The sequence below is a fragment of the Camelina sativa genome, chromosome 18 (assembly GCF_030686135.1).
Source record: "Camelina sativa cultivar CO46 ecotype springtype chromosome 18, ASM3068613v1".
NCBI lineage: Eukaryota > Viridiplantae > Streptophyta > Magnoliopsida > Brassicales > Brassicaceae > Camelina > Camelina sativa.
Genome location: NC_141897.1, coordinates 13,413,376 through 13,440,677, shown reverse-complemented (window position 1 = coordinate 13,440,677; position 27,302 = coordinate 13,413,376). Strand labels below are relative to the sequence as shown.

Sequence of the window (27,302 nt, the reverse complement as noted above, 5' to 3'; positions counted from 1 at the left end):
TTTTTTCTAAAAAATTTTGGAAATTTAAAAAATGTTAATGAATGACGTGTCAAATCCTGATTGGTTGTTTAAAATAATTCTTAATATAGAAAATTCTGAAGATTTTAGAAAATGTTAATTAGTGAAGTGTCTAATCACAATTGGAGGTTTAAAATCTTATGTGGACGTCTTTAAGAGTTTATAGCTCGTACTTTTTATTAGTATAGATTTTCGATAACTCTATTATACCCCTGTCAATTTCAATTAATCATCTTCTTAACACCTAATTGAGTGGCATGTAATCATCATTAGACATCTAATGATGGAATTTGATATTGGGCTTCTAGGGCCTTCTTCTCTTCGGCCCAACATACATGAATAGCTCCCAAATTTCTCTTCTTCTTCTTCTTCTTTCGTCTACGCTCAGCACTGACCTTTCTTCGATTCGTTCCAGTGAAATCACCAAATTTCCAAACCTTCGAGAGAGAGAGAGAGACAAAATAGAGAGATTAAGAAATGGTGAAGGTGCGAATGAACACGGCGGACGTCGCCGCAGAGGTAAAGTGCTTGAAGCGTTTGATCGGTATGAGATGCTCTAACGTGTATGATATATCTCCCAAGGTAATAAACTTCTTGAATACGCCGAACATCTTCAAATTCCAACACCAATTCGTTGATTCGATTTCAGTTAGGGCTTAATCTTTTGATTTTGCTCCGATTTGATGTGCAGACGTATATGTTCAAGCTCTTGAATAGTAGCGGTATCACAGAATCTGGAGAGAGTGAGAAAGTTTTGCTTCTTATGGAAAGTGGTGTTCGTTTGCATACCACAGCTTATGTTCGGTAAAAAGCTTCATCTCTATTCATCTATGTTTTCAGGTTTTGGATTTGGGAGGTAGTAATGATTATTTTTTCTCACAAATTGTGTAGGGATAAGAGTAATACTCCCTCTGGGTTTACTTTGAAGTTGAGAAAACATATCCGGACTAGGAGGCTTGAAGATGTACGACAGCTTGGTTACGATAGGGTATGGTGGACTTTGGAGTTTTGTTTTTGGTTTGCTTCTATTGCGTTGTTTTGGTTTTAACTTTTGTTATTGGCACCAGATCATTGTCTTCCAGTTTGGGCTAGGTGCTAATGCACACTATGTTATTTTGGAGTTGTATGCTCAAGGAAACATAATTCTTACTGATTCTGAATATATGATCATGACACTCCTCCGGTCACATAGGTTAGTTGAACTTCTCAACCTGCTGCTTCGAGATACATTTTCTGTTTACCTTAATTGGTGTGGCCTTTTTAGTGAATAATTTTACTTTCATCTCTGCAGAGATGACAATAAGGGTTTTGCTATCATGTCTCGTCACCGTTACCCGATAGAGATATGTAGAGTTTTTGAAAGAACCACTGTTTCAAAGCTTCAGGAATCACTTACTGCTTTCTCGCTTAAGGATCATGAGGCAAAACACATTGAACCAAAGGAGCAGACTGGTGGCAAAAAGGGTGGGAAGTCTAATGATTCTACGGGTGCCAAACAATATACCTTGAAGAATATCCTTGGTGACGCTTTAGGCTATGGGCCACAGCTGTCAGAGCACATTATTCTTGATGCTGGTCTTGTTCCAACTACCAAACTTTCAGAAGACAAGAAGTTAGATGATAATGAGATTCAGTTATTGGTTCAAGCGGTGATCGTTTTTGAAGATTGGCTTGAAGATATTATAAATGGTCAAAAAGTTCCTGAAGGTTATATTCTTATGCAAAAACAAATTTTGGCAAATGACACGCCTTCTGAATCAGGAGGTCTTAAAAAGGTCACTATTTGACTCTCTATGCCTCTTCATTTATATTTTGTTTTATGAGGGCAATGGATTTATAGATTTTATTTTTATTTTACCTGGTTGTCTGCAGATGTATGACGAGTTCTGTTCAATCTTATTAAATCAATTCAAATCAAGAGTCTATGAAAAGTTTGAAACTTTCGATGCTGCTTTAGATGAGTTCTACAGCAAAATTGAGAGCCAAAGGTCTGAACAGCAACAAAAGGCAAAAGAAGATTCTGCCAGTCAGAAACTCAATAAGATTCGCCAGGATCAGGTTTGTGGTATTGATATTTATTGATGTACTGGGTTGGAATTTCCATTTCCATAGATCGCTGTGTACCTTTTCTCCTTCTTTAAAACTTATCTTAATTGCAATGTTTCTGTACTGATGGTGTAGGAAAACCGTGTTCAAGTTCTGAAGAAAGAAGTCAACCATTGTGTTAATATGGCTGAATTAATTGAGTACAACTTAGAAGACGTAGATGCTGCCATATTAGCTGTTCGTGTAGCTCTTGCAAAGGGTATGGGATGGGATGATCTAGCTCGCATGGTCAAGGAAGAAAAAAAATTAGGAAATCCTGTTGCTGGACTTATTGACAAACTTTATCTAGAGAAGAATTGCATGACCTTGTTGCTGTGCAACAATCTCGATGAAATGGATGACGATGAGAAGACGCTCCCAGTGGAAAAGGTGTTAATCTCTTCCCAAATTGATTATATACACAAAGCTCATCTTCTTTCTTGTTCTGACATATGGGGCATTATATGTGGTTTTTATAGGTGGAGGTTGACTTATCACTATCTGCGCATGGTAATGCTAGGCGCTGGTATGAAATGAAGAAGAAACAAGAAAGCAAACAGGAGAAGACTGTTTCTGCTCATGAAAAGGCTTTTCGAGCAGCTGAAAAAAAGACACGCCACCAGCTTTCTCAAGTAAGCTTCCAAGTTCGTCGCTGTTAATCTTGTTTATTGATTTCTTTCTCGCAGTTAACTAATCATATGATTCTTCTTAAAGGAAAAAGTGGTTGCAACTATTTCACATATGAGAAAAGTCCACTGGTTTGAGAAATTCAACTGGTTCATTAGCAGTGAGAATTACTTGATCATCAGTGGTCGTGATGCTCAGCAAAATGAGATGATAGTTAAACGTTACATGTCAAAAGGAGATCTGTAAGTTTTCATGTACCGAGTTATTTGGTTAGTCTTTGTGTTGGTATCAAATATTCAAACATTATCATAAGTTTCTTTTCACCATGCTTTCTTAGGTATGTACACGCAGAGCTTCATGGAGCATCTAGTACTGTGATAAAGAACCATAAACCTGATCAGAATGTACCTCCTCTCACTTTAAACCAAGCTGGATGTTTTACCGTAAGCAAATTCCTCTACCATCTTAGTTGTTTGAATTGTGTGAATATGGTGCAATGTCTTGATGGCAAACATATAAAAATAATTCGATGCAGGTTTGTCATAGTCAGGCCTGGGATTCCAAGATTGTTACTAGTGCATGGTGGGTTTATCCTCATCAGGTCACTAAAACAGCTCCTACAGGAGAATACCTTACAGTTGGAAGTTTCATGATACGAGGTAAGAAAAACTTCCTTCCACCACACCCACTCATCATGGGTTTTGGATTGTTGTTTCGTTTGGACGAGAGCTCCTTGGGAGCTCATTTGAATGAGAGAAGGGTAAGAGGTGAAGAAGAAGAAATGAATGATGTAGTAATGGAAACGCATGCTCCTGATGAGCATTCAGATGCTGAGTCAGAGAACGATCCAGTGAATGAAGCGGTTTCTGCCCCAGTAGAAGTTAATTTACCGGAATCAAGTACAGCATTGAGCCAAGATACTTCTTCTTTGGACATGAATGTCTCTGGTATTGCTGAAGAAAATGTTGCATCAGCTACCTCGCAGCTCGAAGATCTACTTGACAGAACCCTTGGTCTTGGTGCTGCAACTGTGGCCAGCAAGAACCATACAATAGAGACATTAAAGGACGAAATGGAAGAGGAGATGAAACAGGAAGAGAAAAAAGCAGGAGTGAGAGATAAGCCCTACATGTCAAAAGCTGAGAGAAGAAAGCTTAAGATGGGCCAAAGCGGTAACACTGCTGCTGATGGTAACGCTGGACAAGAAAAGCAGCAACGAAAAGAAAAGGATGTTACTTCTTCAAACAAAGTCAACAAGAACATACCTGATAACAAGCCAGCTGGGGAAAAAGTTAGCCGTGGGCAAAGGGGTAAACTTAAGAAAATGAAGGAGAAGTATGCTGATCAAGACGAAGAAGAAAGAAAAATTCGAATGGCATTGTTGGCAGTAAGTACTTTCCAAATAGGATTCTCCATCAATTCTTATTCTATCAGTATTTTATGACTTATATGGGTAAAATTGATTTGTCTTCCCTATGCAGTCTTCTGGAAAACCACAGAAGAATGATGCTGAATCACAGAAGGCAAAGGTCGCTGTAACCGAAGAGAAGAAACCTACTGAAGGTAAACTTTTCGATCTTTTCATTTGTCTGACACTACTTCTTCTCCTACGCATTGATTAGAGTGGCACCATATATGATCTTGATGGTTGTCTGGTTTTGGTGCAGAGACGGATGATGCTGTGAAAATATGTTATAGGTGTAAGAAGGTCGGACATCTTGCTAGGGATTGTCATGGGAAAGAAACTTCAGACATGGACAAAGTGGTTATGGAAGAAGAGGATATCCATGAGGTTGGGGATGAAGAGAAAGAAAAACTGATTGATGTCGATTACCTAACTGGTAACCCGTTGCCAACCGACATTCTCTTATATGCGGTCCCGGTGTGCGGCCCGTACAATGCTCTTCAGTCATATAAATACAGAGTCAAAGCGATTCCAGGCAGCATGAAGAAAGGAAAAGGTAATAACAGACGCCCATTCTCTTCCAAATATCAAAGTCGTCATAAGTGTGATGCTATTGGATTGTATTGATGTTGTTTTCTTTGTGATTTGCGCAGCTGCAAAAACTGCAATGAATCTGTTTACACACATGTCGGAGGCATCAGTAAGGGAGAAAGAGCTGATGAAGGCGTGTACGGATCCAGAGCTGATGGCAGCTCTTGTCGGGAATGTGAAGATCACAGCAGCAGGTTTGACACAGTTGAAGCAGAAACAGAAGAAAGGCAAAAAAAGTGGGAAACAACAACATAGTTAGGTTTTTTATCTTTTGCAAGAAGAAACTAATGAAAGGTTTTTTTGTTTACTATATATATAGTGCATATTGGTTCATATCTTTGTATGTTCACCTTGTGCAAAAAACGGAGTTACAACCCAAAAACATTTCAGATTTTACGTGTTATTGATTTCGATATGTTCCATTGTTTCAAGGTAAATGAACGAAATTACCTGTCAAAATTAAAATGATATGATAAGATCTTAGTTATGAACTGAAAAAGACATTGAAGATGTTATATAGCAAATGGCTTCCTTGGTAAAATTCCAGAAATAGCTAAAAAATCTAACAATCTCAAAATATCCTACGGGCGTGGATTCTTCTGCTCCTGTTTTCTTGCTTTTTTTCAAAACATACCTTTCCTCTTCTTCTTCTTCTTCTTCTTCATTTTTTTTTTTTTTTTGATTTGGCAAAGAACTCAGAAATAATTCCCGAATTTTCAATTTGATCAACCTCTTTTACTTCTCTTCTTTCTTCTTCCTTCTTCATCAAAATCTATCATATTATTATCTCAAACATCTCCAAATCATTAATCTAAATAATACGAAGAAGGAAGAGATTATAAAGAGCATCAATTTCTTAATTATTATTATTGGGGTTTCAATTTGCATTCGATTATCTTTTTCTTCCCATCATTTATACTTTTTTTATTTAGTTTTACAAAACCTAAAAAAAAAAAAAAAAAAAAAAAAAAACAAATCTGCAATTTAGGGAGGGTTTTATAATTCTTAGTCCCATCCAAAACAACAACAAGAACAAGAAAAGAGAGATATTGATGGCGGAGGAGAGATCGGCGAAGAGTAAGGTGAAGTTCATGTGCAGTTTTGGCGGCAAAATCCTCCCTAGACCATGCGACGGCATTCTCAAATACGTCGGCGGCGAGACTCGCGTCATTGCTGTCTCTCCTGACATCTCCTTCTCCGGTAAAATCTTTAAAACAACAAACAAACTCCTTCTTCTTCTTCTCCCTTAGTAATCTCTCAGAATAAAGATCCATCTTTTGGGTTTTTCCAATGCCACACAGAACTCATGAAGAGACTCACGGCAATCACAGAGAACGATGTAGTCCTCAAATACCAGATCATTCCCGAAGATCTTGATGCATTAGTCTCTGTAAAATCTGATGAAGATGTCAAACACATGATAGAGGAATATAACCGTCACGAAACCCCTAAACTCAGAACCTTCTTGTTTCCTGCAAACCCGATTGTTCTCGAGAATCATCAGTTAGGCACCATCGAGCCACAGACCATTGAGCAACGTTACATTGAAGCCATCAACGGTATCCTTCGCACACCCAAGAGTGTTTCTGCTCCTCGTGCTCCCATCAAAACGCGGCCTTCCTTCACCGTCTCTACTTGCTCCTCTCCCAGATCAGAATCATCACCTGATGGATACAGTCACGAGCAGCCTGATACGAGTTTTCAGAACAACAGCTACCAGTTGAGCAGGCTTTACCCAATGCATAGAGTACATAGCAGTCCAAACATCTCACAGCAGATTCAGACACAAAACCACCACCACAATGCATACCTGCAGCCTCTTAACAGGCAGCGACCACCAGCACCTTTAGACTTTCCCAGAGGCACAGGCTGGGGGGACTCACCGGGTCACGGTTTTAACCAATTATACACAACCGCACATAACTCAGGTGGTGGTAATGGTAGGTGTGGATGCAATGAAGAGCGCAGGTACTGGGGCAGAGCAAGCAGCGTTCCTCAGAGTCCTAAGAACCACGGACTCCGCCTCTGATGTGTGCAGAGCTGCATAACACCGCAATCGTCTGTGTATATATATTATTTGGTCTTGTGTTTGTTGTACAATTTAACTATGTAGGTATCTTAACTTGCGCCTGCTTGATAAGGAACGTCTAAACTACTCTGTGAAAGGCTGAGAGAGATTTGATTTATTTTGTACATGTTTTGTAACAACACTGCTTCTATGGACAATTTGTGCTCCACAATATTGCTTCAATTATGTGTTTGAAAGGCAAAATTTGACTCTTACCATTCATTTGCTGCCCACAAATCAAATTATCCTTCCTGGTTCTTTGTGTCGATCGCATCTCTCTTTTCTTTGTCTTCCTTGGCAAACCTATCTGCTTCTTGCACCATTGTGTCTACCTGCAACAACACCCCACAACCAATATGAATCATTTAAACATGAATAGGAAAAAAGTGAAGCAGCTTTTATATAATTTTGATACAGACCTCATCCTTTGGCAAGGTACTAGCACCAGTAATGGTGATGTCCTGCTTCTTTCCTGTGCCTTTGTCGGAAGCACTGACAGATAGAATTCCATTGGCATCAATATCAAATTTGACCTCGATTTGTGGAACTCCACGTGGTGCAGGCGGGATACCATCAAGACGGAAGCTGCCAATAGACTTGTTATCTCTTACGAACTCTCTCTCTCACCCTGTAACACATTAATATCAACACTTGTCTGTCCATCTGCGGCAGTTGAGAAGACTTCTGATTTAGAAGTTGGAAGTGTGGTGTTTCTTGGAATGATCTTGGTCATGACACCACCAAAAGTTTCCAAACCAAGTGACAGTGGCGCCACATCAAGAAGAACAATGTCCCTCACATCTCCGGATAGAACACCAGCCTGAAATCAGAAGCCAAATAGCCTTTTAGTGATATAGCTCATTAAAGTACAATGTAATTATTATGACAAGAAAACGTGAAGATTAGATGTCAACATGAACACACCTGAACTGCAGCACCTGAAGCACTCTTGGATATTGATGAGGTGATTCTTGTTGGTGGATCCACACGTATTCCTGCTGTTCAAGAACTCGTAAGGAAACTGACAGGGTAAGAACTCAATGGTGAGTTGCAGAGTTTCAGATAGTGATTGTCCTATAATCGCAGCCACTCGGTCTCTTCTAATACTTAAAAATCGGTTCCTTAGTCCAATTGGATCCAACGTGAGAAACAGCTAAAACGGTCATGCCTTAAGGCGATTTCTCTGCTTACGTTGTTGCTTCCTTCTTCTCCCCAGAAGCATTTTGTCGAACACCTTGTAGGCATTAAAGTCCAGCTTATGGTCAGATGAAATATTTTAGCTTGAATCGAAGCAAAATCAACTCCTATGTTGCAATCGACCTAATGAAACTTGGAAACCTCAACAAACACCACATCGTCACGTTCTATCGGACCGAGCTCACGACGCACCACCATTGTTAAAGGTTTAGAGTACTCATAGCGTCTTCTTCACAATACCATCAATCATCAGCCAGCATAAATCTCAATATATATAGAGATGAAGAGTAGTAGACTCCGTAACAGCAAAGCCTCTGGTCTACTCAGAGTCTTCACTCCTCTTTGTTGACTCATCCACTTGTACCACCTCAGCATTTGCCCCTGTTTCACTCTTCTCACTTCCTTGAATCGTAGAATCAGTATCCAACTCAGCAATAGCATCAACAAATCAAATGCCTTCACAGTTTCAAAAGATAGCTCATTCAGTTAACAATTCTACATGACGTAAAAGGTGAAGTAACGTTAGACAAACCTGCTTTGCAATTGCAAGGCTCCAAGCGCGATCAGGCTAGTTCAGGAGTAAAACACTGAGGAGTTGTATGTTATTTTATGAAATCGAATTATGTAAATGCCAAAACACAATAATAAAATTAAATACACAACAACAACAACAACAACAACAAAAATGAAACAAAAAACGAAGCTGTAGAGAAACTTCCTATTTTTTTTTCACTACTTCTCTTCTCATTCTCGGAAAAAGGAAATACCAAATAGGGACTAAATCGTAATTATAGCAATACGCTGCTAATCATCCATGTTAACTTGACCACAACGGCTATAATTAGTTACTAATCACAATAATTAAACTACTAAACTCAAACACAAGAATGGAAAAAACAAAATACCCTAACCCTCATTCATGTAAGTATATAAGGCCAGGCAGGAGACGGCTCTTTCAGTTTCGCTAGTTTCTCTCCTCTCAATAACAATTTCCTTTCTTCCAGATAACGTACGTACGTCTTTCACACTCTCACAACTTTTAGAGATTCTTTCAATTCGATCACCATGAGTATGAATCATCTCACGGAGGATATGTGGTCGAATTTTTTTTTTTACTTGTGGATACTGCTGTTATGCTTCAGGAAGAAGAACAACGTCTTCGTCGTGGAGAAGAAGATAGCGATAAGAGTTTCTTCTATCTTTTCCCGAGGAAGAAAAGATCGTCTTTGGTGAATAGAAGATACACACAACAAAACCCTAATGGGACTTCTATGATGTCTTCTTCTTCATCGCTCGATGATGATCACGAGACGAAAAACACACAAAACCCTAGTTTTTTAGATGCGGAGCTACTACGTGCAAAGAAGGGGAAATCTATGATTGTCTGTGAAGGTTACGACTACCTCCGAGAGAGTGATGAGGCGACGAGACTCTTTGAGAAGAGATTGGTACGACGAAACTTGGATGGGTCGTCTTCATCGTTCCTGAACCTTCGTTGTTATAATTACCCTTCGTTACTCCTCGGTTACAACACGGCTAAGTCTGAGAAGACAGAGGCGAACGACCCTAGTTACGAACCATGCCTAAAGGAGAAGACAACAACAAGTCGCAAGAGGCGTGCCGTGCAACAGAAGAAGAGTGGTAAATTCAAGAAAGCAAAGGTTGTTTCTTTCCCAACGAGGACGGATACAGAGGCCCCTGAGTGGATTTTTCAGGTGATGAGAAGAATGAGAGCTGATTCCCCAAACCCTTTGCTGATCTTTGAGAGGTGTCTAACAACGACTGATGTCAAATCAGCCCAGAGCCGTCTCTTAGTTCCATTCCAGCAGCTAATCAGAAACGACTTCTTGACGCCTGGGGAGTCTCGAGCCATAGATGAGACTATCGGTGTGGGAACGATTCTTGTGAACCAAAGATGTGAAAAGTGGGGTTTGCGTTTCAAGCTATGGCCGATGGAGAAGGAAACTGGACATGGAACCTTGAACTACGCTTTGAACTGGGGGTGGAACGATGTCGTCAAGGATAACAACTAAAAAGCCAAGGACAAGATCAGTCTTTGGACTTTCAGGTGCCGTGGTGTACTCTGCTTTGCTCTTGAGACATACTAAGCTTCTTTCTTAATTTTGGTGTCTGATAATGTTTGATTTGTCTCTTGAGTCGATGTAACTTGATTGATCTAGTTTATTTCTTCTGCACAGCCATTGAACTTGAGGTTATGGTCTAGTAATAACTTTTAGGAAGTGTTAATTAGCTAGCTACATTAAGGGGGTTTTATTATGGTTTTGTTCCTCTCTTCTATTATTAGTATAGTAACTTGTCTATCACTTGTGTTGTTTCAGATCTTTTCTCTCTTTTGAATGGAACATTTTTCTCATAAATATGGTATCTTGTTTTGTCTACTTTAGTTTACCGCACAGTTCTGTTCAATACCTTTGTGATGCAAATGATCCAATCCTCCAAAATGCTCAGCACTATCTACAAACAATAAGATCATGACATACAAGTTTAGAAGTATAATAAGAAATTTAAATCTCAAAGTCCAAACCTGTGTGATGGAAAATTGATTCTTTTGGATAGCTCTCAAGAAAGCTTGGCGACATTTTCTAAATCTGATATTGGATTATTGGAACAGCAGTCTTTGTACTTTCAGGTGTCGTGGAAGTGTTAACTAGCTAGCTCTTAACTTGGAGGTGTTAATTAACTAGCACTTCGCTTGTTCACTAAGCTATTCAGGTGATTCAACAATTATTAGGGTTGTTGTTCTGATTTTAAACTATATTTAGGACCCAAAAAAAACGATGATAAGAAAACTGCAGTATCATAAAAAAAAAAAAAAAAAAAAAAGTTTTGATTTCATTAGGAGAAAAGGAAATTTTGAGGAACCTAAAGCAATAGCAATTAGTTTTCAAATTGTTTACCAAACAAACAAACGAGAACAAAATTATGTCCTTATAAGAATCCTGAGCTATCCCTCACTCAGATTATCACATGAAAGTTTCTACTTTTTATAAAATAAAGTGATTTCCTCTTCTTTGGGTTTACTCTGCGCCATCAGGCTTCGATGCTGCCTCCTTGATATCATCTCCTGCTTCGTCCTAATGACCAGAAAGAAACAATCATGTCAATTACAGAACAAAGAAGCTCTTGATAACTATATCACCATCTAAAGACCCCAAGTTGAAGTTGGTTTAAAGTGAACAATGATCAATGTATATTGTGTTGATGCTTACTGTCTGTCATATCTGAAATCCAGAGAGTGAGATTGTCTCTAAGAAGCTGCATGATCAGTGTACTGTCCTTGTATGATTCCTCACCAAATGTATCCAACTCAGAAACAGAGAGACGATTCCTCTCTTCAACTGAGAGTTCCTCAACATCAACAGTTTTCGAAACTTTCTCCATGAATTCTTCAACCATTTCTTCATAGCGTTCAGCTAGTTTCGCCATGTAAACATTCTTTTCCCTTGATGATTCAGTAGACATCTTCGATTTTAACAATCTAGAACAAAATCCTACAAAAACAGAAACAACTGAATCAAAAGCAGAACTCAAATGAACATCTAAACAGCCGTTACTTAACCAAGTTCATCATGGATTAAGAATCAAGAAGTATATCAAACAAAGCAGAAACAACTTAAAACTGTAACCCAATATCACATCTACACACTCATCCACTTAATCAACCTCTTCACAGATTAAGACTCCAGAGAAAATCCCTTCTTTGATTTGAGCAACAGTTTTAGATAGCCACCCTGTTTCAAATTTTTTTATAGAATTTTTATCAGAATTTTGCATATCATATTAAGTAGTAAATTTTATTAGTCCTATCACGTAAACCATAAAGAAAAAGTTTTATAATCTAATATCAATTTAATTCCACTTTATTTTTGCGCTTTGGGTTACAAATTTTTGATAATTCAATCAATCTTTTCGAAGAATACTTGCAGGCGCCTAACAGGCAGCGACCACCAGCACCTTTAGACTTCCCCAGTGGCACAGGCTGGGGGGGCTCACCGAGACATGGTTTTAACCAGTTATACACAACCGCGCATAACTCAGGTGGTGGTAATGGCAGGTGTGGATGCAATGAAGATCGCAGGTTCTGGGGCAGAGCAAGCAGCGTCCCTCGAAAGTCCTAAGAACGACGGACTCCGCCTCTGATGTGCTATGCTGCATAACACCGCAACCGTCTGTGTATATAAATCATTTGGTCTTGTGTTTGTTGTACAGTTTAACTATGTATGTAGGTATCTTCACCTGCGCCTGGTTGATAGCTGCAGAGGAACGTCTAAACTACTCTGTGAAAAGCTGAGAGAGGTTTGACAATTTGTGCTCCAGAATATTGTTTCACTTATGTGTTTTAAAAGGCAAAAATTTGACTCTTACCATTCATTTGCTGCCCACAAATCAAATTATCCTTCCTACAAAATCAATCATGGACAAAACCCCAAGAATAATACTCGTATGAATCCGAATTGTGTATTTAGTTGCTGTCAGTGAAGTCAGCGTCGATCACATCATCAACATTGTCTCCACCTTTGGTTGAAGATGATGAGTCAGATGCCGAGGAAGCTTCACCTCCAGGAGGAGAACCAGCACCACCTGATTGGGATTGGTTGTACAGAGACTGGCCAATCTGCATCACTTCTTGGTTAAGAGCTGCCATGGTCTCTTTGATTTCTTGGGTTGATCCACTTGCTATCTTCTCCTTCAGCTCTTGGAGCTTAGCCTCGACCTTTTCTTTCACTGGACCTGGAATTTTCTCTCCAAGTTCTTTCAGCTGCTTCTCCGTCTGGTACACGATGGAATCAGCCTGGTTTTTTGTGTCAATCGCATCTCTCTTTTCTTTGTCTTCCTTGGCAAACCTCTCTGCTTCTTGGACCATTGTGTCTACCTGCAACAACACCCCACAACCAATATGAATCATTTAAACATGAATAGGATAAAACACTACAAATCAAAAAAAAAAAAAGTGAAGCAACATTTATATAATTTTGATACAGACCTCATCCTTTGGCAAGGTACTAGCACCAGTAATGGTGATGTCCTGCTTCTTTCCTGTGCCTTTGTCGGAAGCACTGACAGATAGAATTCCATTGGCATCAATATCAAATTTGACCTCGATTTGTGGAACTCCACGTGGTGCAGGCGGGATACCATCAAGACGGAAGCTACCAATAGACTTGTTATCTCTTACGAACTCTCTCTCACCCTGTAACACATTAATATCAACACTTGTCTGTCCATCTGCAGCAGTTGAGAAGACTTCTGATTTAGAAGTTGGAAGTGTGGTGTTTCTTGGAATGATCTTGGTCATGACACCACCAAGAGTTTCCAAACCAAGCGACAGTGGCGTCACATCAAGAAGAACAATGTCCCTCACATCTCCAGATAGAACACCAGCCTGAAATCAGAAGCCAAATAGCCTTTTAGTGATATAGCTCATTAAAGTACAATGGTACAATGTAATTATTATGACTACAAAACGTGAAGATAAGATGTCAACATGAACACACCTGAACTGCAGCACCTGAAGCTACGACTTCATCAGGATTGACTGACACATTGGGTTCTTTCCCTGTCAGTTTCCTTACGAGTTCTTGAACAGCAGGAATACGTGTGGATCCACCAACAAGAATCACCTCATCAATATCGTTGAAACTGAGCTTCGCATCCCTCAAGGAATTCTCCACCGGTTTCCTTACCCTACAAGTTTGAATGCATAGAATAGGAACTTAAGCCTTTCTGGTAAATCACATAGCAATCTTGTTTGAATGGCGGGTTACTGATCTTAGCCACAGAAAACAAAAACTATAATCACCTGTCGAGTAAGTCAGAGCACAATTCTTCAAATTTGGCTCGGGTGAGAGTGGTTTCAATGTGCTTAGGACCATCAGCCGTAGCAGTGATAAAAGGCAAACTGGACACAGAATTTCAATTAATTAATATCTCATATAGCAAAAAGGACCAGGTAAATGAGATCTGAGAGGGAAAATTGAACCTCATGTTAGTCTGAGTCAGTGAGGAAAGCTCAATTTTAGCTTTTTCAGCTGCCTCAGTTAACCTCTGAAGCGCTTGCTTGTCTTTGGTAAGATCTATGCCTTCATCTTTCTTGAAAGTTGAAGCAAGCCAATCAACAACTCTCTGCATTGCATATTTACCAGGTGAGTGAACAGATCAAGGTTCCCTGCCTTTAGTATCAAGACAAGTAGTCTATGTTTTGACTCACCTTGTCAAAGTCATCACCTCCCAAATGTGTATCACCAGAAGTAGAAAGCACTTCGAAAACACCATCACCAACCTCAAGGACTACATTCAACGAAACAAAAAAACCCATAAATAATCAGAATACTCCAAATACCAACGTAGACAATAAAGCCAAGGACTTAGCAAAACCCAAGTAATACTTTTTAGCAAAAGTACCTGAGACATCAAAAGTACCACCACCAAGATCAAAGACTAGAATAGTTTCATTGCTTTTCTTCTCAAAGCCATAAGCCAAAGAAGCAGCAGTAGGCTCATTGATAATACGAAGAACTTCCAATCCAGCAATACGCCCAGCATCTTTAGTAGCCGTCCTTTGTGAATCATTAAAGTAAGCAGGCACAGTGATGACAGCTTTAGTTACTTTATCATTCAAAAACCTCGAAGCATCATCCACAAGCTTCCTCAAAACCTACATTATTTACAACCACACACAACAGTACTCAGTAAAACCACTCATCACCCAAATTCTAAATTCACAAGAAAATGAATTAAAAAAAAAAAAAAAAAAACCGTTCAAACCTGAGCAGAGATCTCCTCAGGAGAGAACTGTTGACCCATAGCAGGACAATCAAGCTTAACATTGCCATTATCATCTTTAACAACTCTATAAGAAACCTGCTTAGCCTCTTCACCAACCTCTTTCATTTCCGTACCCAAAAACCTCTTCACAGATGAATAAGTGTTCTCCGGATTAACAACAGCCTGACGCTTCGCAATCTGACCAACAAGTCTATCTTTGTTCTTCGTGTAAGCCACAACAGAAGGCGTAGTTCTCTGACCTTCAGCGTTAGTTATAATCGTTGGTTTACCTCCTTCCATGACAGCTACGGCTGAGTTCGTCGTACCTAAATCGATCCCGACTACTTTCTCGTTAACCACACGGACTGGACCAACCGAGTATCTGGAAGCTCCGCCGGTGTTTCTTCTTCCCATACGGAGGAAGGCGGAGTTTGGAGTAGAGAAAGGAGTGGTTCTGTTGCCGAAGAAGACGCTTCGTGGAGTGGAATTGGTTTTACCATCGAGGATTTTGTTTGATGAAGAAGAAGTAGGGAATCCGATTCCGCCGAGGATGTGGAATTGTGCGGCGGAGGAAGCCATGAGATTGAAACCCTAAGGAGGAAATGAAGGAGAGTTAGGTGGAGGAGGAAGGAAGAAGATAAGCCCGAAGAAGAAGGAAGGAAGGAGGAGAGAAGTATGTATGTAAGTGGAAGCTTCTAGAAAAAATGGTTGGTGGCGGTGGCGGTGGCGTATATATGTCCTTTCGATTTTAATGTGTTTAGGTGGGCTTTTATGAAAACGGCTGAGCCCAACATATTTGAATCGTTGCATATTTAGAAAGTTATTCAAAAGATGTTTGTTTGAGTCTACTTTACTTAAGCAAAAAGACTAACAAAAAGTTTGAAACAAAGTAGAGATGTATGAGAGAAATGAGATAGTAATTAATAAAGAGATTGACGTTAGAGGCTTTTACGACTTCCAGCAATGTTAGCATGTGACATTAGCTACATCATTCTCTTTTTTGAATACCATAGCTCAAAAATCAAAATCCACTAACCAAGCAAGTTTATAAGAGATACAACAAAGGGAAGATACTGACTAGAGTGAGTAACTCTCACACACCCTTTCTTTGTATATATCTTGAGAGAACTACCCAATGCTTACACCTTGAATGCTTTTCTCTTACTAACTTGCTCGCTACTTTATTTGTTTTCTCTCTCTCTCTCTCTCTCACCAACCCAAACCTTCTTTTTATAAGTTGCGTTTATTGGATCTTGATTGAAACTGTTCCAAATGCTAGGACGACTCAGTATCAATCTCCAAACAAATCACTTCACTAAAATACAAGATAACCTTGGTTGCTTTATTGTCCGGATGAAAGGTTCCTCTCTGTGGTCCTATATATATACAAGATAACAAGTCAAGCCTATTTAGCTTGGTTACCCAAACTTGATCGTCTCGTGTTCATCTCCACATACAGTATTAATATTAGAATGTTAACAAGGGAAAACAATGTTAATATCTATCTTAACATTTTTGAAGTACATTTTTGTGTTATCTTCTCTTATTTTTGTATCCAAACAAGTCTCAACTAAATTCTCTACAATCCTTACAACCAAACACAATCATTTCCTTATTTGATAAAATTATTATCCTAAAAACTATCTACCCAATTTAAATCAATATATTAGATTAAAATATAATTCTCCTTACACTTTTATTTAATCGTATATTTAATTATTTTAATTACTATTTAATACATAAAGTTAATAAAATTTTAGATTTTGTTCAGCATATGATGTGATTTGAATTTTTATAAACAAATATATATTTTAAATTTTTTCTTAGAATATTTATAACCAAACAAATATATGCACATATAGAGCTCGAAATACATTTTTAAAGTACAATAGATTGCCATCACTTTTTGGCTTTTTGCCAATTTTGGGTCAGATTTTTAAATAAAATTATAACCAATTCAATTATTCGGATCCTCCTTAAGATTACCGAATATTTTGGGCCGGTTTTTAATACATAGCTTACTTATTTACATCCAATTAATGTCAATTAATGCCCATTGTATCTTAGGAAATATCTAATTTACATGCCAAATTTTTAGGGCTCAGTTTGACAAAAAGAATTGATAACGTATATTCTTAACTTGCGAATTATAAATTTATACAAAACCTATCTACAACGTTAACAATATATATATATATATATATGCAATTCACCATCGACTACAAGCACCACTAAACTATTACAGTATCATATCAACAAAATAATATACTTGTGGTGTACCACGGGGTAAAATTTAGTGTATATACATTATTTTAACTTTTACTAACATTGTCATTGTGTTACCATATGGTTTCAAACATGCATATTAATGTCAGGGATTTTTTTTTTTTTTAAAAAGAAACTTGAAACCCAAATTTTACATCTTTATAAAAAAAAATATCCTAAAATAACATTAAAACAAATTTTATGGAAGATTATAGCACACACCCCATAAACTTCCAAAAATAGCATTATTTAAGACATTACAATGTTTAAAATTAATTTTTAGAATTTTTTTTTAGGTTTAAGTTCTCAATTTCACATTTCAGATATAGTTTTAACTTTTGAGAGGTAAGGTTTAATATTTTGAATTTAGAGTTTAATTTTGCAATTTAGTGCTATTTTGGAGTTTTGAAAATATTGTGCTAAATTTGGAAAGACACTTTTTGGTATTATGAGAATCTCCCATTTTAAAAAAATATTTTACTAATTAACAACTTGAAATAGAGGTCAAACCACATTGTGCATGAACTTGTAGCTCAACATGTGGTTTGAGGGCTAAGCTCCACCGAGTTCAACTCGTGGGAGAGAACAAACAAAAAAAAAAAAGAGGTCAAACACATGTTAAGTCGAACCAGAGACTGACAGGGAAGCCGTGTAAAACACGACTGGGGATAGAGTTCGTTTCGTGATGCTCTCTAGTTCATTCAAGCATGTCGGTAATGTTTTCTTCACATTAACAACTAACTGACTTGGGGTGTTTTTTTTTTATATTACTTCGTTACTTCTTTTATTAATTAAAACAAATACACGATGCAATCGTGCAGAACCTAAGTTCTCTCGATAGGTCCACATATGAAGCATGATGATGCAAGTAACGTGTCTGTTTTTCACTCCTTTTTTGTTTACTTGTTGTCCTTAAACAACACCATTAATTCCAATTTTCGCACACGGTTTTTATCTCTTTCGTTTTATTTCCATGATTTCATCTACCCATTCATTATGCGTTGTCTGTTCATCATTATCCTAATTTAATAATTGCAAAAATTAAATGCTTTTTTTTTTTTTTTGTAATCAGCAAATTACAAACACATTGCTTAAAAGTAAAGTTTTAAAAATCAGGAAATAAATAGTTGAGACGTTTTGATCAAAATTAATAAATAAGATTTCTAACCTTAAATAATTGTTTGTGGTGGCGAGTGGCGAGTGGCGACCATATATATATATATATCCAATTAAATTAGTCCAAATTATTCAGGAGATAATTTTTTATCCAATAAATCTTCCATATAACAAAACTCTGTTTTCTCAATAAGAGTCACCAACTGTAACCATTGACAAAGTCCCGATTTTTCAATCTCACTTTCACAAAGTTTATTTTCTTTTTTCAATCTTCTTCGGGTTGATCGTTCCTCTCTGCCACAACCAATTCTCGCGATTTTTATTCTTGTTTCCCGTATTTATTTTTGTTTTGATCCACTTGTTCGATTCAGAGCAATCCGTTTCAGGTATATTCACTTATTTTCCCCAGTTTGTCTTCATGAATTTTAGAATGTGTTACAATTATTTAATGTTTCTGTTGTGTTTTCAGGATCAATGTCTGATGTAAAGATCATGGATAGTGGTGAAGATGTCAAATCTTTCAACTCTTCTGATACTACTAAAGTAAGCTATACATGGCTGTGTTGTGTCATTGCTTTCTTCTTATACAGACTGATTTGGATAGCTTAAACTTCTGGGTTCTTGTTATAGTTTCCTATCCATCAACTTTTCAGTTCTTTAATCTGTATCACACAAATACTGATCAACACTGCTTCTTTACCAGAATCTTTCAAGTAATGTTGGTTTTGGTTTGTAATATTTTTGTCAAAATCAGGTTGATCCGGGAGTACCTGCATCTTTGACATGGCAAAGAAAGATAGATAGTGACGTAAAGGCTCCTCGAGAATTCAATCTAACTCCTAAAGAGATTTTTCAACTGGTACCTAACCTACCTATTGGCAAACAAAACGCTTCAAATATATATTAACTGTTATTAGAAATTCTGCATACTGTTTGATAAGCTTGTCATCATCAAAACTATCTTTTTTGTTTTGTTTCTGGTAGGCTCCTGTTGGCATTCGGTTATGGTTTCTTGTCAGAGAAGAAGCCGCTAAAGGAAGGGTAAACAGATTTCACTTTTTCAGTTCTATCAAAGAGTTTAAGACAAAATGATCTGTGTACATAAGCCATATTGTAATAATATATCTATTTAATTTCAGTTGGCTTTCATAGATCCATTCTCCAAGCACTCTGTAACGTCTTCCCATGGTGTTCCACTTGGAGGTATTGGGTATGTTTTTGTTCCTTTTTACCACTCTACGTCATCACATTAGTATGTTTAATAGTCATTTGGAGAACTCTATCTCTCTGATTATATTTGTAACCTTTCATACTGAAAAAATATTGATAAGGTCTAACATGCAGTGCTGGAAGCATAGGAAGGAGTTTTAAAGGTGAATTCCAGAGATGGCAACTATTCCCTCCAAGATGTGAAGATGAACCAGTTCTAGCAAATCAATTCTCAGTAAGTTAGAGACTTCGCAGGAAGAAACTGGTTTTAGGATATTTCTGATGATGAACTTTAAGCCATGTTTCAAACTGTTTGATGCAGGCATTTGTTTCACGTGCTAATGGTAAAAAAAAGTACTCAAGCGTGTTATGTCCTAAGAACCCAAAGCTTGGCAAGTAAGTACTACAGTACTCTGTGCTGCTTGTTAGCTTGCGGTGGATATTCTTTGTTTTGAGATGATTGACATGTATATATTTGAACAGAGAAGAGTCAGAATCTGGAATTGGTTCTTGGGACTGGAATCTGAAAGGAGACAAGTCTACCTATCATGCTTTATACCCAAGGTCCTGGACAATGTATGAGGGTAATATGATTCTATACATAATTTCACACTAAGAAATATTGTTCCGTCTGTGTTATGAACCTGAAACATTAATATTTGATGGTCTATAGGTGAACCTGATCCAGAGCTTAGGATTGTATGTCGTCAAGTTTCACCTTTTATACCTCACAACTACAAAGAAAGCAGCTTTCCTGTGTCTGTTTTCACTTTTACAGTATGTCTAGTGTTTCTTTTTGATATTTTGAGATTTTTATGCTGTAGAGCTTACCATAGTACTGATGAGTTTGGCTATTATATTAATCAGCTTCATAATCTCGGAGACACTACTGCGGATGCGACATTGCTCTTCACTTGGGCGGTGAGATCATTGTTCAATGCTGTCATATTGTTTGGCTTTTGTTTTTACCATTCCTTTCACAATCCTCTGAGATTTTTGTTTTTGTTCAGAATTCTGTTGGAGGAGATTCAGAGTTCTCAGGTGGCCACTACAACTCCAAGATAATGTATAAATAAATACTCTTCACTCATCATACTTTATCTTCTTTTGTGGCTTTACTAGCTCTCCCACTTTAAAAGATATGAAGGCGAACGTCGTTGCAAAATTTTCAACTTTTTCTGTGCGTGTGTGTGTTTATACTAACTTGATGTTGATGATCATAATAGGATGAATGATGGAGTCCAGGGTGTGCTTTTACACCATAAGTAAGTTCTTCCATATTCTTTGCGTAAAGCACCAATTTAGTACATGATAAAAATGTTTTTGGTGGTTAAGTATCATACTCTTAATGTTTCAATTTTGTTGCTGGATGTTTTCTGATACAGAACAGCAAACGGATTACCATCACTGTCATATGCGATTTCAGCTCAGTCCACCGATGGTGTTAGTGTGTCAACCTGCCCATTTTTCATAGTATCTGGAAAACAGAATGGAATCACAGCAAAAGATATGTGGCAAGTTATTAAAGAGGTTTGACAAATCCTTGATTATGTTACGATGAACCGAACATTATCTTCTTGCCTATAATTGTATTATTCGTCAACGTTATATTTGATATATACTCCTGTATTTGTTACAGAATGGTTCTTTTGATCACTTTGAGGCTTCTGAAGCGTCGATGCAGTCAGAGAACGGGTCATCGATTGGGGCAGCAGTAGCAGCCTCTGTAACAGTCCCACCGGGAGAGTCACGCATTGTCACATTTTCTCTGGCTTGGGACTGCCCTGAAGTGCAGTTTCCTAGTGGTAAAATATATTCTAGGTAAGTTTCGCTACAGAGTTTTTTTTTAATGATGATGGTTAATAAAGTCAGCCTTCTAAAACAGACTCTTTTCAGGCGTTACACAAAGTTTTATGGTAATCATGGTGATGCTGCAGCCCAAATTGCACATGATGCTATTTTTGGTGAAGACCTAATCATTCTTAAAATAGATTTTCCTTTGATACACCTAAGAAAGAGCTTCCACTGACAAGTCTTATATGGAACAGAACATAATCAATGGGAGTCCTGGATAGAAGCTTGGCAAAGAGCAATACTTGAAGACAAAAGGCTGCCTGAATGGTAAGGCTTGTTTTTCAGCTTCTATAAGACATATCAGTGCTCATAAAGTTATCACGAACCTGTGTTTGGTGTTTTTAGGTACCCTATCACTCTCTTCAACGAGCTTTATTACCTTAATTCAGGAGGAACTGTTTGGACAGGTACGTTTGGACGATTTTTATATGATAAAAGTTTACTTTCAGCATGACATTATGACGCGGTGTTCTCATGGTTAGTCCATATTTTTCTGCAGATGGATCATCCCCAGTACATAGCTTGGCAGGAGTCAGAGAAAAGAAGTTCTCACTCGATTACTCCCAGCTCGGTCTGAAGAACGACGCTACTGATGTGCCGCGTCAGAATGATACAGCTATCTCTGTCCTTGAAAAAATGTCATCTACACTTGAGGAACTTCATGCATCAACAGCATCAAACTCTGCATTTGGCACTAAACTACTCGAAGAAGGAGAAGAGAACATTGGGCACTTCCTTTACCTAGAAGGGGTTGAATATCGTATGTGGAACACCTATGATGTTCATTTCTATTCATCTTTTGCACTAGTGATGCTGTTTCCAAAACTAGAACTTAGTATCCAAAGAGACTTTGCTGCTGCAGTGATGCTACACGATCCCACTAAAGTTAAAACTCTTACTGAGGGACAATGGGTTCAGAGGAAGGTTCTTGGTGCAGTTCCTCATGACTTAGGCATCAATGACCCTTGGTTTGAAGTCAATGGTTATAACCTTCACAATACAGATCGGTGGAAAGATTTGAACCCCAAGTTCGTCCTCCAAGTGTACCGGGATGTGGTTGCTACAGGCGACAAGAAGTTTGCAACAGCTGTCTGGCCCTCAGTGTATGTTGCAATGGCATATATGGCTCAGTTTGACAACGATGGCGATGGAATGATTGAGAACGAAGGATTTCCAGATCAGACTTACGATACATGGTCCGCGTCTGGTGTAAGCGCATACTCTGGTGGACTTTGGGTGGCTGCACTGCAAGCTGCATCAGCATTGGCACGCGTAGTTGATGACAAGAACTCTCAGGACTATTTCTGGTCAAAGTTTCAGAAAGCAAAGGTTGTATATGAGAAACAGTTGTGGAATGGTTCATATTTTAACTATGACAATAGTGGAAGTCCGTATAGCTCATCTATCCAAGCTGATCAACTAGCTGGTCAATGGTTTGTTTCCTCCCTTTCTTAAAGAAGTAATAAGTATAACTGTTATGCATTTTAGTTAGAAGTAAGAGTTGATGTGGTATGATGTATATAATCGCAGGTACGCGAGAGCATCAGGCCTTTTGCCTATTGTAGATGAAGACAAGGCAAGAACAGCTTTGGAGAAAGTTTACAACTTCAATGTGATGAAGATTAAAGATGGGAAACGTGGGGCTGTAAACGGTATGCATCCCAGTGGGAAAGTTGATACAGCGTCTATGCAATCACGAGAGATATGGTCCGGTGTTACATATGCTCTTTCTGCTACAATGATCCAAGAAGGTCTAGTTGATATGGCGTTTCAGACTGCAAGTGGCGTTTATGAAGCTGCTTGGTCTGAAGGCGGACTTGGGTAAGCTTGCTCTCTCCCTCTCTCTCTCTCTATCATTCTCACTCTGAGTCATATGACTCATATCCATTATTAGTTGCTGATACTGTGTATACACAGTTACTCGTTTCAGACGCCTGAAGCTTGGAACACGAATGATGAGTATAGATCACTGACTTACATGCGTCCCCTTGCAATATGGGCTATGCAATGGGCACTAACAAAAACAAGTAAAGAACAGCAACAACTTGGTCTAGAACCAGAACAAGAACCAGAGCCTAACTCTTTAATGAAACATGATATCGGTTTCTCTCGGGTTTCTAGGCTTCTGAATCTACCTAATGAAACATCTCCAAAAAGCACACTCCAGACTTTGTTCGACTATACTTGCCGGAGAATTATGTCTTAGATTCATTTTGCACTCATTGTTTCAGTACATTACGGCCTTGATTATAACAATTTGCTTACGGCCTTGATTATAACAATTTGCTTGTTCTATTGTGAAAAGTTCAACCTAAACTGCTTTTAGCACAACAACAGCCTCAACAAGGTAGTCTTAGCATTTAAAGGATATATATACATGTGTTTCTCGGTTACATGTGCATAGCGACTTTTACTAGCTACAAAAGGTTTAGATGACAATAATTACGTATACGTAAAGTATTCTAAACTTTTAAGAAATATCGTATCAAAACTAATTGAAAGTGCACATAGATTAATTAAAAAACAACAAATATAATAGTATGAAATATTATATTTTCGCTTCAATATGTAGCATCAGCTTTCAAGTTCGATAATAACATAATTTTTTAAAAAAGAATTACGCAAATGTTATCAAAAGTTAGTTTATTATTTATATCTAACAATCTTTTGAAAATTACTCAAATGTTTAGTGTTCTGGGTGTAATTACAATTTACCCCTTGCGTTTAGTTTTTCCATTTTAAATAAAAAAATAAAAAAAAAATGCACATCAGTAAAGTAAAATACATATATATATATATATGATTTAACATGTCCTCCGACCACTTACCTCCGCCGCCGACCTCCGGCCACCCGACCTCCTCCGCCGACCTCTGGTCACCGACCTCTGGTCACCGACCTCCAGCCACCGACCTCCGGCCACCGACCTCCGCTGCCAACCTCCGTCCACCGACCTCCGCCGCAAACCTCCGACCACCTTCTCCGGCCGCCGGCCGCCGGCCACCGCTTCAGACCAACAGCCACCTTCTCCAGCCGCCGACCACCGCTTCCGACCAACAGCCACCACTCCCTCCACCACACAAAATCCTAAAATGGTAATTTTGCTCTATCCCTATCTTGATTCCCTAATTTTTTTGAATATGGTATTATTTTCTTCTATATTTCCAGAGAAGAAAGATGATGACATGGATGATGCATCCGACGTGGTAAGTCAGACATTAAAGGAATAATAACTCAGCCTTAATATAACTCAGCCATGAAATAAATTATAACTCTATGGCTGCCAAATTCAGCCGCTGCGTCAACTGAAAATATGTAACTCAGCCGTATCGTTTCATATGTCAGCCGTAACTGAATAACATTCTAGTAATTAATCTTTTGTTTCTAAGTCAGCCGTCAAATGGCCGAGTTGTACGATAAGTCAGCCTTTCACGCCTGAATTATAGAATTTAACCATAACTCAGCCGAAACTACATTTCATAAGTCAGCCGTTTTTCATAACTCAGCTAGCTGGAAATACGATAACTCAGCCGTTTCGTATTGAAAACTCAACCGAAAATTTGACAACTCAACCATCGGACGGCTGAGTTATGTTCTAACTCAGCCAAAATTTTGACAACTCAACCATCCGTTGAAAACTCAGCCGTAACGTGTGGCTGAATTATGCTCTAAGTCAGCCGTCCGATCTTACTCAAATATTTTTTTCTTAAACCAGCCGCAACATACCTATAACTCAGCCGTCATTACCTCTATTTCGCTTTACGGCTGAATTATTTAATACACGTCAGCGATTTCTGACGTGGCGTCTGACGTGACAATGACATTTTTGTAATAACGTTTTTCCGGTAACATAAAACAAGGGCACGCTGGGTATTTTGAAAATATCCGAAATATTTTAGTAATAATTTTTTTTTTGTAGATTCTGGTGATATTACCTAAAATGTATATCATTTGACTAAATGTCCCATTTTTAAAAATTAAACTTTCAAAACTAAACCCTAAATTTTAAATACCAGATTTTCGGAAGCCTAATTTGATAGGATGCGCTCCGCAACGTTGACAATTTGGAGCAAATGCATATACTCCTCGACGGTCAATTCCCACTGTCTCAGAATATATAAGTTTTATTCAAATGAGGTTCCACAATTTTATGTCATACTTGTCTGAAGCCTGATTTGATGCATTTTTTTTCTTGTATTGAGAATGTTAGTGTGCTTAAAATCATAATTTACTACATGCACAAATTTAAAGAAATATCAATGAACAAAAATTGGGTTTATAATCAACCATAGGTCCACAACATCACCGTCCACAAACACATCATATCCATCATCCTTGATCTAACCACCCACCATGTAACCATGTACCATCCACCGTCCACAAACCTACCTTCCACCGTCCACATCATCCCTTGTCTACAAACCCACCACTATCCACGATCGACTATCACCATCGGTTTTTATTAATAATCATTTTTTTATCAAATGAATACCTTTTTTTTTAATTCATCTTAGTGAGTAGAATAAATTGAAGAAAAGACTTTTAATAATTTTTCTAACTTTTATCAACCAAAATACCTTATTTTCAAAATAAATGTGATTGAATAATTTGTTTCTTCTTATTATTTAATTGATAGTTATGATACTTAATATGCATAATGTACCCATGCCTTCCTCAAATTTTACTTTTGCAAAGCACCCATTTGGACAATTTTGTCTACTTACAAATGGGTTTAATGACGATATTTGTACTTCTAATTAAGTCAATTACAGTAAAACATCTATAAATTAATATTCTATAAATTAATAAACACTATAATTAAAAAAATTTGCTAGTCCCAAGTCGGGACAATGTAGAAAATAACAAAATTCGATAAGATAATATTTTTTTTTGAAATTTCCATGTAAAATATAATCCCAATAATATCATAAATCAATAATCATATAAATTTATATATATATATATATATATATGCTGATATAGTAAAATATGTTTTTCTTAAACCTCATATCTATAATACAATTGTTATTTTGTATCTTCAAACTATAATGATATAAAATATTCTATAATATTTCATAAAACAGCTAAAACTTTTTAAAATTTTCAATTTCTAAATATGCATCATTTACATTTTGATAGTTTGATAGACTATTAAAATACGATAATTGATATTCGTATTCATAAATTTGAATATTCATGTCATGTGTATAAGTGAATTTGTCTATAATATTTGTAATTCATTGTCAATAATATTTTTTATTATTTCAAATTCAATTCCAATACCATAAAATTTACAACATCCAAAATTCTAATATTATTTTGCAAAAATTGTCTCAATTAATAATTTTTTAAAAATAAACAATTAAAAATATACCTATAAATTAATAATTATTAATTTACACTATAAAATAATAATTATTAATTTATATATAAAATTAATATCACTATAAATTAATAAAATATCTTGGCCCCAACATTACTAATTTATAGTGGTTTTACTGTATTAGAAGTCTAATTTTCTCTACTTACAAAGTATTCCAACTGCAATATGTAGAAACTGTTCCAATATATTTTTTAAAATCATATCCAAATTAATTTTAAATACTTACTCGGAAGGTACACATTGAAAAGTAAAGTAATAACCTTTTATAGTTTTGAAAAATTTATTTGTTTATGAATTGTATCTTATTTTATGGCATTTGACCAATTTTCATGTAATAAACCATCATTAGTCATTCCTAGTTTATTTAGGATAATGATATATCATCTAAACACGGCTTCCACCGTCTTCGATTAACATATATTTGAATTTAGGGACTACATCTTATATAAACTTCATTATAGTGTAATCTGCTCAACTCTTTAAAAAATCATCACTCTTAATATCTTATATGCTCGGGATAATTAAAGGTGTCTGCAGACTACAGGTGGTGTACACGTTTCTCCTATGCATAGAAAAATAATTGTAGATTAACAATTGGATTTTCTGTACGATATGTATTAACTAGACTTGCTTATTGACATTTTTAATATGTGTTTCATCTATCAGTTGTTAAACTATATATATCCTCAACCCATTATTC

At 37.2% G+C, this 27,302-nt stretch overlaps 5 protein-coding genes and 2 pseudogenes across 12 annotated transcripts; 4 read left to right on the top strand and 3 right to left on the bottom strand.

Moving 5' to 3' along the window:
• Positions 1-283: 283 nt before the first annotated feature.
• Positions 284-5,141, top strand: LOC104760981 (uncharacterized). Its single transcript, XM_010483989.3, has 14 exons — positions 284-600; positions 710-822; positions 910-1,006; positions 1,086-1,210; positions 1,310-1,793; positions 1,891-2,076; positions 2,200-2,493; positions 2,583-2,735; positions 2,818-2,972; positions 3,068-3,173; positions 3,266-4,117; positions 4,212-4,293; positions 4,398-4,691; positions 4,789-5,141. Exons 1-14 carry the CDS (start codon positions 496-498, stop codon positions 4,983-4,985), a joined length of 3,243 nt encoding a protein of 1,080 aa, XP_010482291.2. The 5' UTR covers positions 284-495; the 3' UTR covers positions 4,986-5,141.
• A 130-nt stretch (positions 5,142-5,271) lies between these two features.
• On the top strand, positions 5,272-6,998 carry LOC104760979 (uncharacterized). The gene is made up of 2 exons (XM_010483987.3): positions 5,272-5,926; positions 6,028-6,998. The coding sequence occupies exons 1-2, from the start codon at positions 5,779-5,781 to the stop codon at positions 6,753-6,755; spliced, it is 876 nt and encodes a 291-aa protein (XP_010482289.1). The 5' UTR covers positions 5,272-5,778; the 3' UTR covers positions 6,756-6,998.
• Positions 6,989-7,858, bottom strand: LOC104760980 (heat shock 70 kDa protein 7, chloroplastic-like; annotated as a pseudogene). Its single transcript, XR_002036416.2, has 3 exons — positions 7,719-7,858; positions 7,214-7,614; positions 6,989-7,126 (listed from the first exon to the last, which is right to left on the bottom strand). The product of XR_002036416.2 is annotated as a heat shock 70 kDa protein 7, chloroplastic-like (transcript).
• Positions 7,859-9,051: 1,193 nt separating this feature from the next.
• On the top strand, positions 9,052-10,095 carry LOC104763312 (B3 domain-containing protein At5g38500 pseudogene; annotated as a pseudogene).
• A 786-nt stretch (positions 10,096-10,881) lies between these two features.
• Positions 10,882-12,121, bottom strand: LOC147922876 (14-3-3-like protein). The gene is made up of 3 exons (XM_087499460.1): positions 11,967-12,121; positions 11,222-11,503; positions 10,882-11,086 (listed from the first exon to the last, which is right to left on the bottom strand). Exons 2-3 carry the CDS (start codon positions 11,472-11,474, stop codon positions 11,070-11,072), a joined length of 270 nt encoding a protein of 89 aa, XP_087355586.1. The 5' UTR covers positions 11,475-11,503; positions 11,967-12,121; the 3' UTR covers positions 10,882-11,069.
• LOC104760978 (heat shock 70 kDa protein 7, chloroplastic) lies at positions 11,842-16,128 on the bottom strand. 6 transcript variants are annotated; one of them, XR_015588986.1, is made up of 10 exons: positions 14,778-15,505; positions 14,415-14,667; positions 14,221-14,300; positions 13,993-14,135; positions 13,813-13,911; positions 13,508-13,697; positions 12,997-13,395; positions 12,378-12,885; positions 12,249-12,289; positions 11,842-12,161 (listed from the first exon to the last, which is right to left on the bottom strand). XR_015588986.1 is itself a non-coding variant. In XM_010483984.3 (8 exons), exons 1-8 carry the CDS (start codon positions 15,354-15,356, stop codon positions 12,475-12,477), a joined length of 2,154 nt encoding a protein of 717 aa, XP_010482286.1. In that variant the 5' UTR covers positions 15,357-16,128; the 3' UTR covers positions 12,350-12,474. The 6 variants fall into 6 exon arrangements, 1 of the variants encoding a protein (XP_010482286.1); XR_015588984.1 differs by having other exon boundaries at positions 11,842-12,299; XR_015588983.1 differs by having other exon boundaries at positions 11,842-12,289.
• Positions 16,129-18,106: 1,978 nt separating this feature from the next.
• On the top strand, positions 18,107-23,552 carry LOC104760976 (uncharacterized). 2 transcript variants are annotated; one of them, XM_087499453.1, is made up of 20 exons: positions 18,107-18,544; positions 18,628-18,701; positions 18,913-19,017; positions 19,143-19,199; positions 19,298-19,368; positions 19,503-19,602; positions 19,690-19,763; positions 19,851-19,951; positions 20,041-20,144; positions 20,235-20,288; positions 20,378-20,433; positions 20,594-20,632; positions 20,753-20,897; positions 21,007-21,188; positions 21,264-21,331; positions 21,416-21,488; positions 21,567-21,628; positions 21,721-22,654; positions 22,752-23,042; positions 23,139-23,552. In XM_087499453.1, the coding sequence occupies exons 2-20, from the start codon at positions 18,633-18,635 to the stop codon at positions 23,425-23,427; spliced, it is 2,874 nt and encodes a 957-aa protein (XP_087355579.1). In that variant the 5' UTR covers positions 18,107-18,544; positions 18,628-18,632; the 3' UTR covers positions 23,428-23,552. The 2 variants fall into 2 exon arrangements, with proteins under 2 accessions (XP_087355579.1, XP_087355580.1); XM_087499454.1 differs by having other exon boundaries at positions 18,192-18,544; positions 19,851-19,943.
• The last annotated feature ends 3,750 nt before the right edge of the window (positions 23,553-27,302 follow it).

Coding starts and splice junctions, on each gene's coding strand:
- LOC104760981 (XM_010483989.3), top strand. CDS start 496: ATGGTGAAGGTGCGAATGAACACGGCGGACGTCGCCGCAGAGGTAAAG. Junction 601..709: donor TGTATGATATATCTCCCAAG/GTAATAAACTTC, acceptor TTTGATGTGCAG/ACGTATATGTTCAAGCTCTT. Junction 3,174..3,265: donor ACCAAGCTGGATGTTTTACC/GTAAGCAAATTC, acceptor AATTCGATGCAG/GTTTGTCATAGTCAGGCCTG.
- LOC104760976 (XM_087499453.1), top strand. CDS start 18,633: ATGTCTGATGTAAAGATCATGGATAGTGGTGAAGATGTCAAATCTTTC. Junction 20,633..20,752: donor GGTGTGCTTTTACACCATAA/GTAAGTTCTTCC, acceptor TTTCTGATACAG/AACAGCAAACGGATTACCAT. Junction 23,043..23,138: donor TGGTCTGAAGGCGGACTTGG/GTAAGCTTGCTC, acceptor GTGTATACACAG/TTACTCGTTTCAGACGCCTG.
- LOC104760978 (XM_010483984.3), bottom strand. CDS start 15,356: ATGGCTTCCTCCGCCGCACAATTCCACATCCTCGGCGGAATCGGATTC. Junction 13,396..13,507: donor CTTCAGGTGCTGCAGTTCAG/GTGTGTTCATGT, acceptor TTCTGATTTCAG/GCTGGTGTTCTATCTGGAGA. Junction 12,886..12,996: donor GTACCTTGCCAAAGGATGAG/GTCTGTATCAAA, acceptor GTGTTGTTGCAG/GTAGACACAATGGTCCAAGA.
- LOC104760979 (XM_010483987.3), top strand. CDS start 5,779: ATGGCGGAGGAGAGATCGGCGAAGAGTAAGGTGAAGTTCATGTGCAGT. Junction 5,927..6,027: donor TCCTGACATCTCCTTCTCCG/GTAAAATCTTTA, acceptor AATGCCACACAG/AACTCATGAAGAGACTCACG.
- LOC147922876 (XM_087499460.1), bottom strand. CDS start 11,474: ATGTCTACTGAATCATCAAGGGAAAAGAATGTTTACATGGCGAAACTA.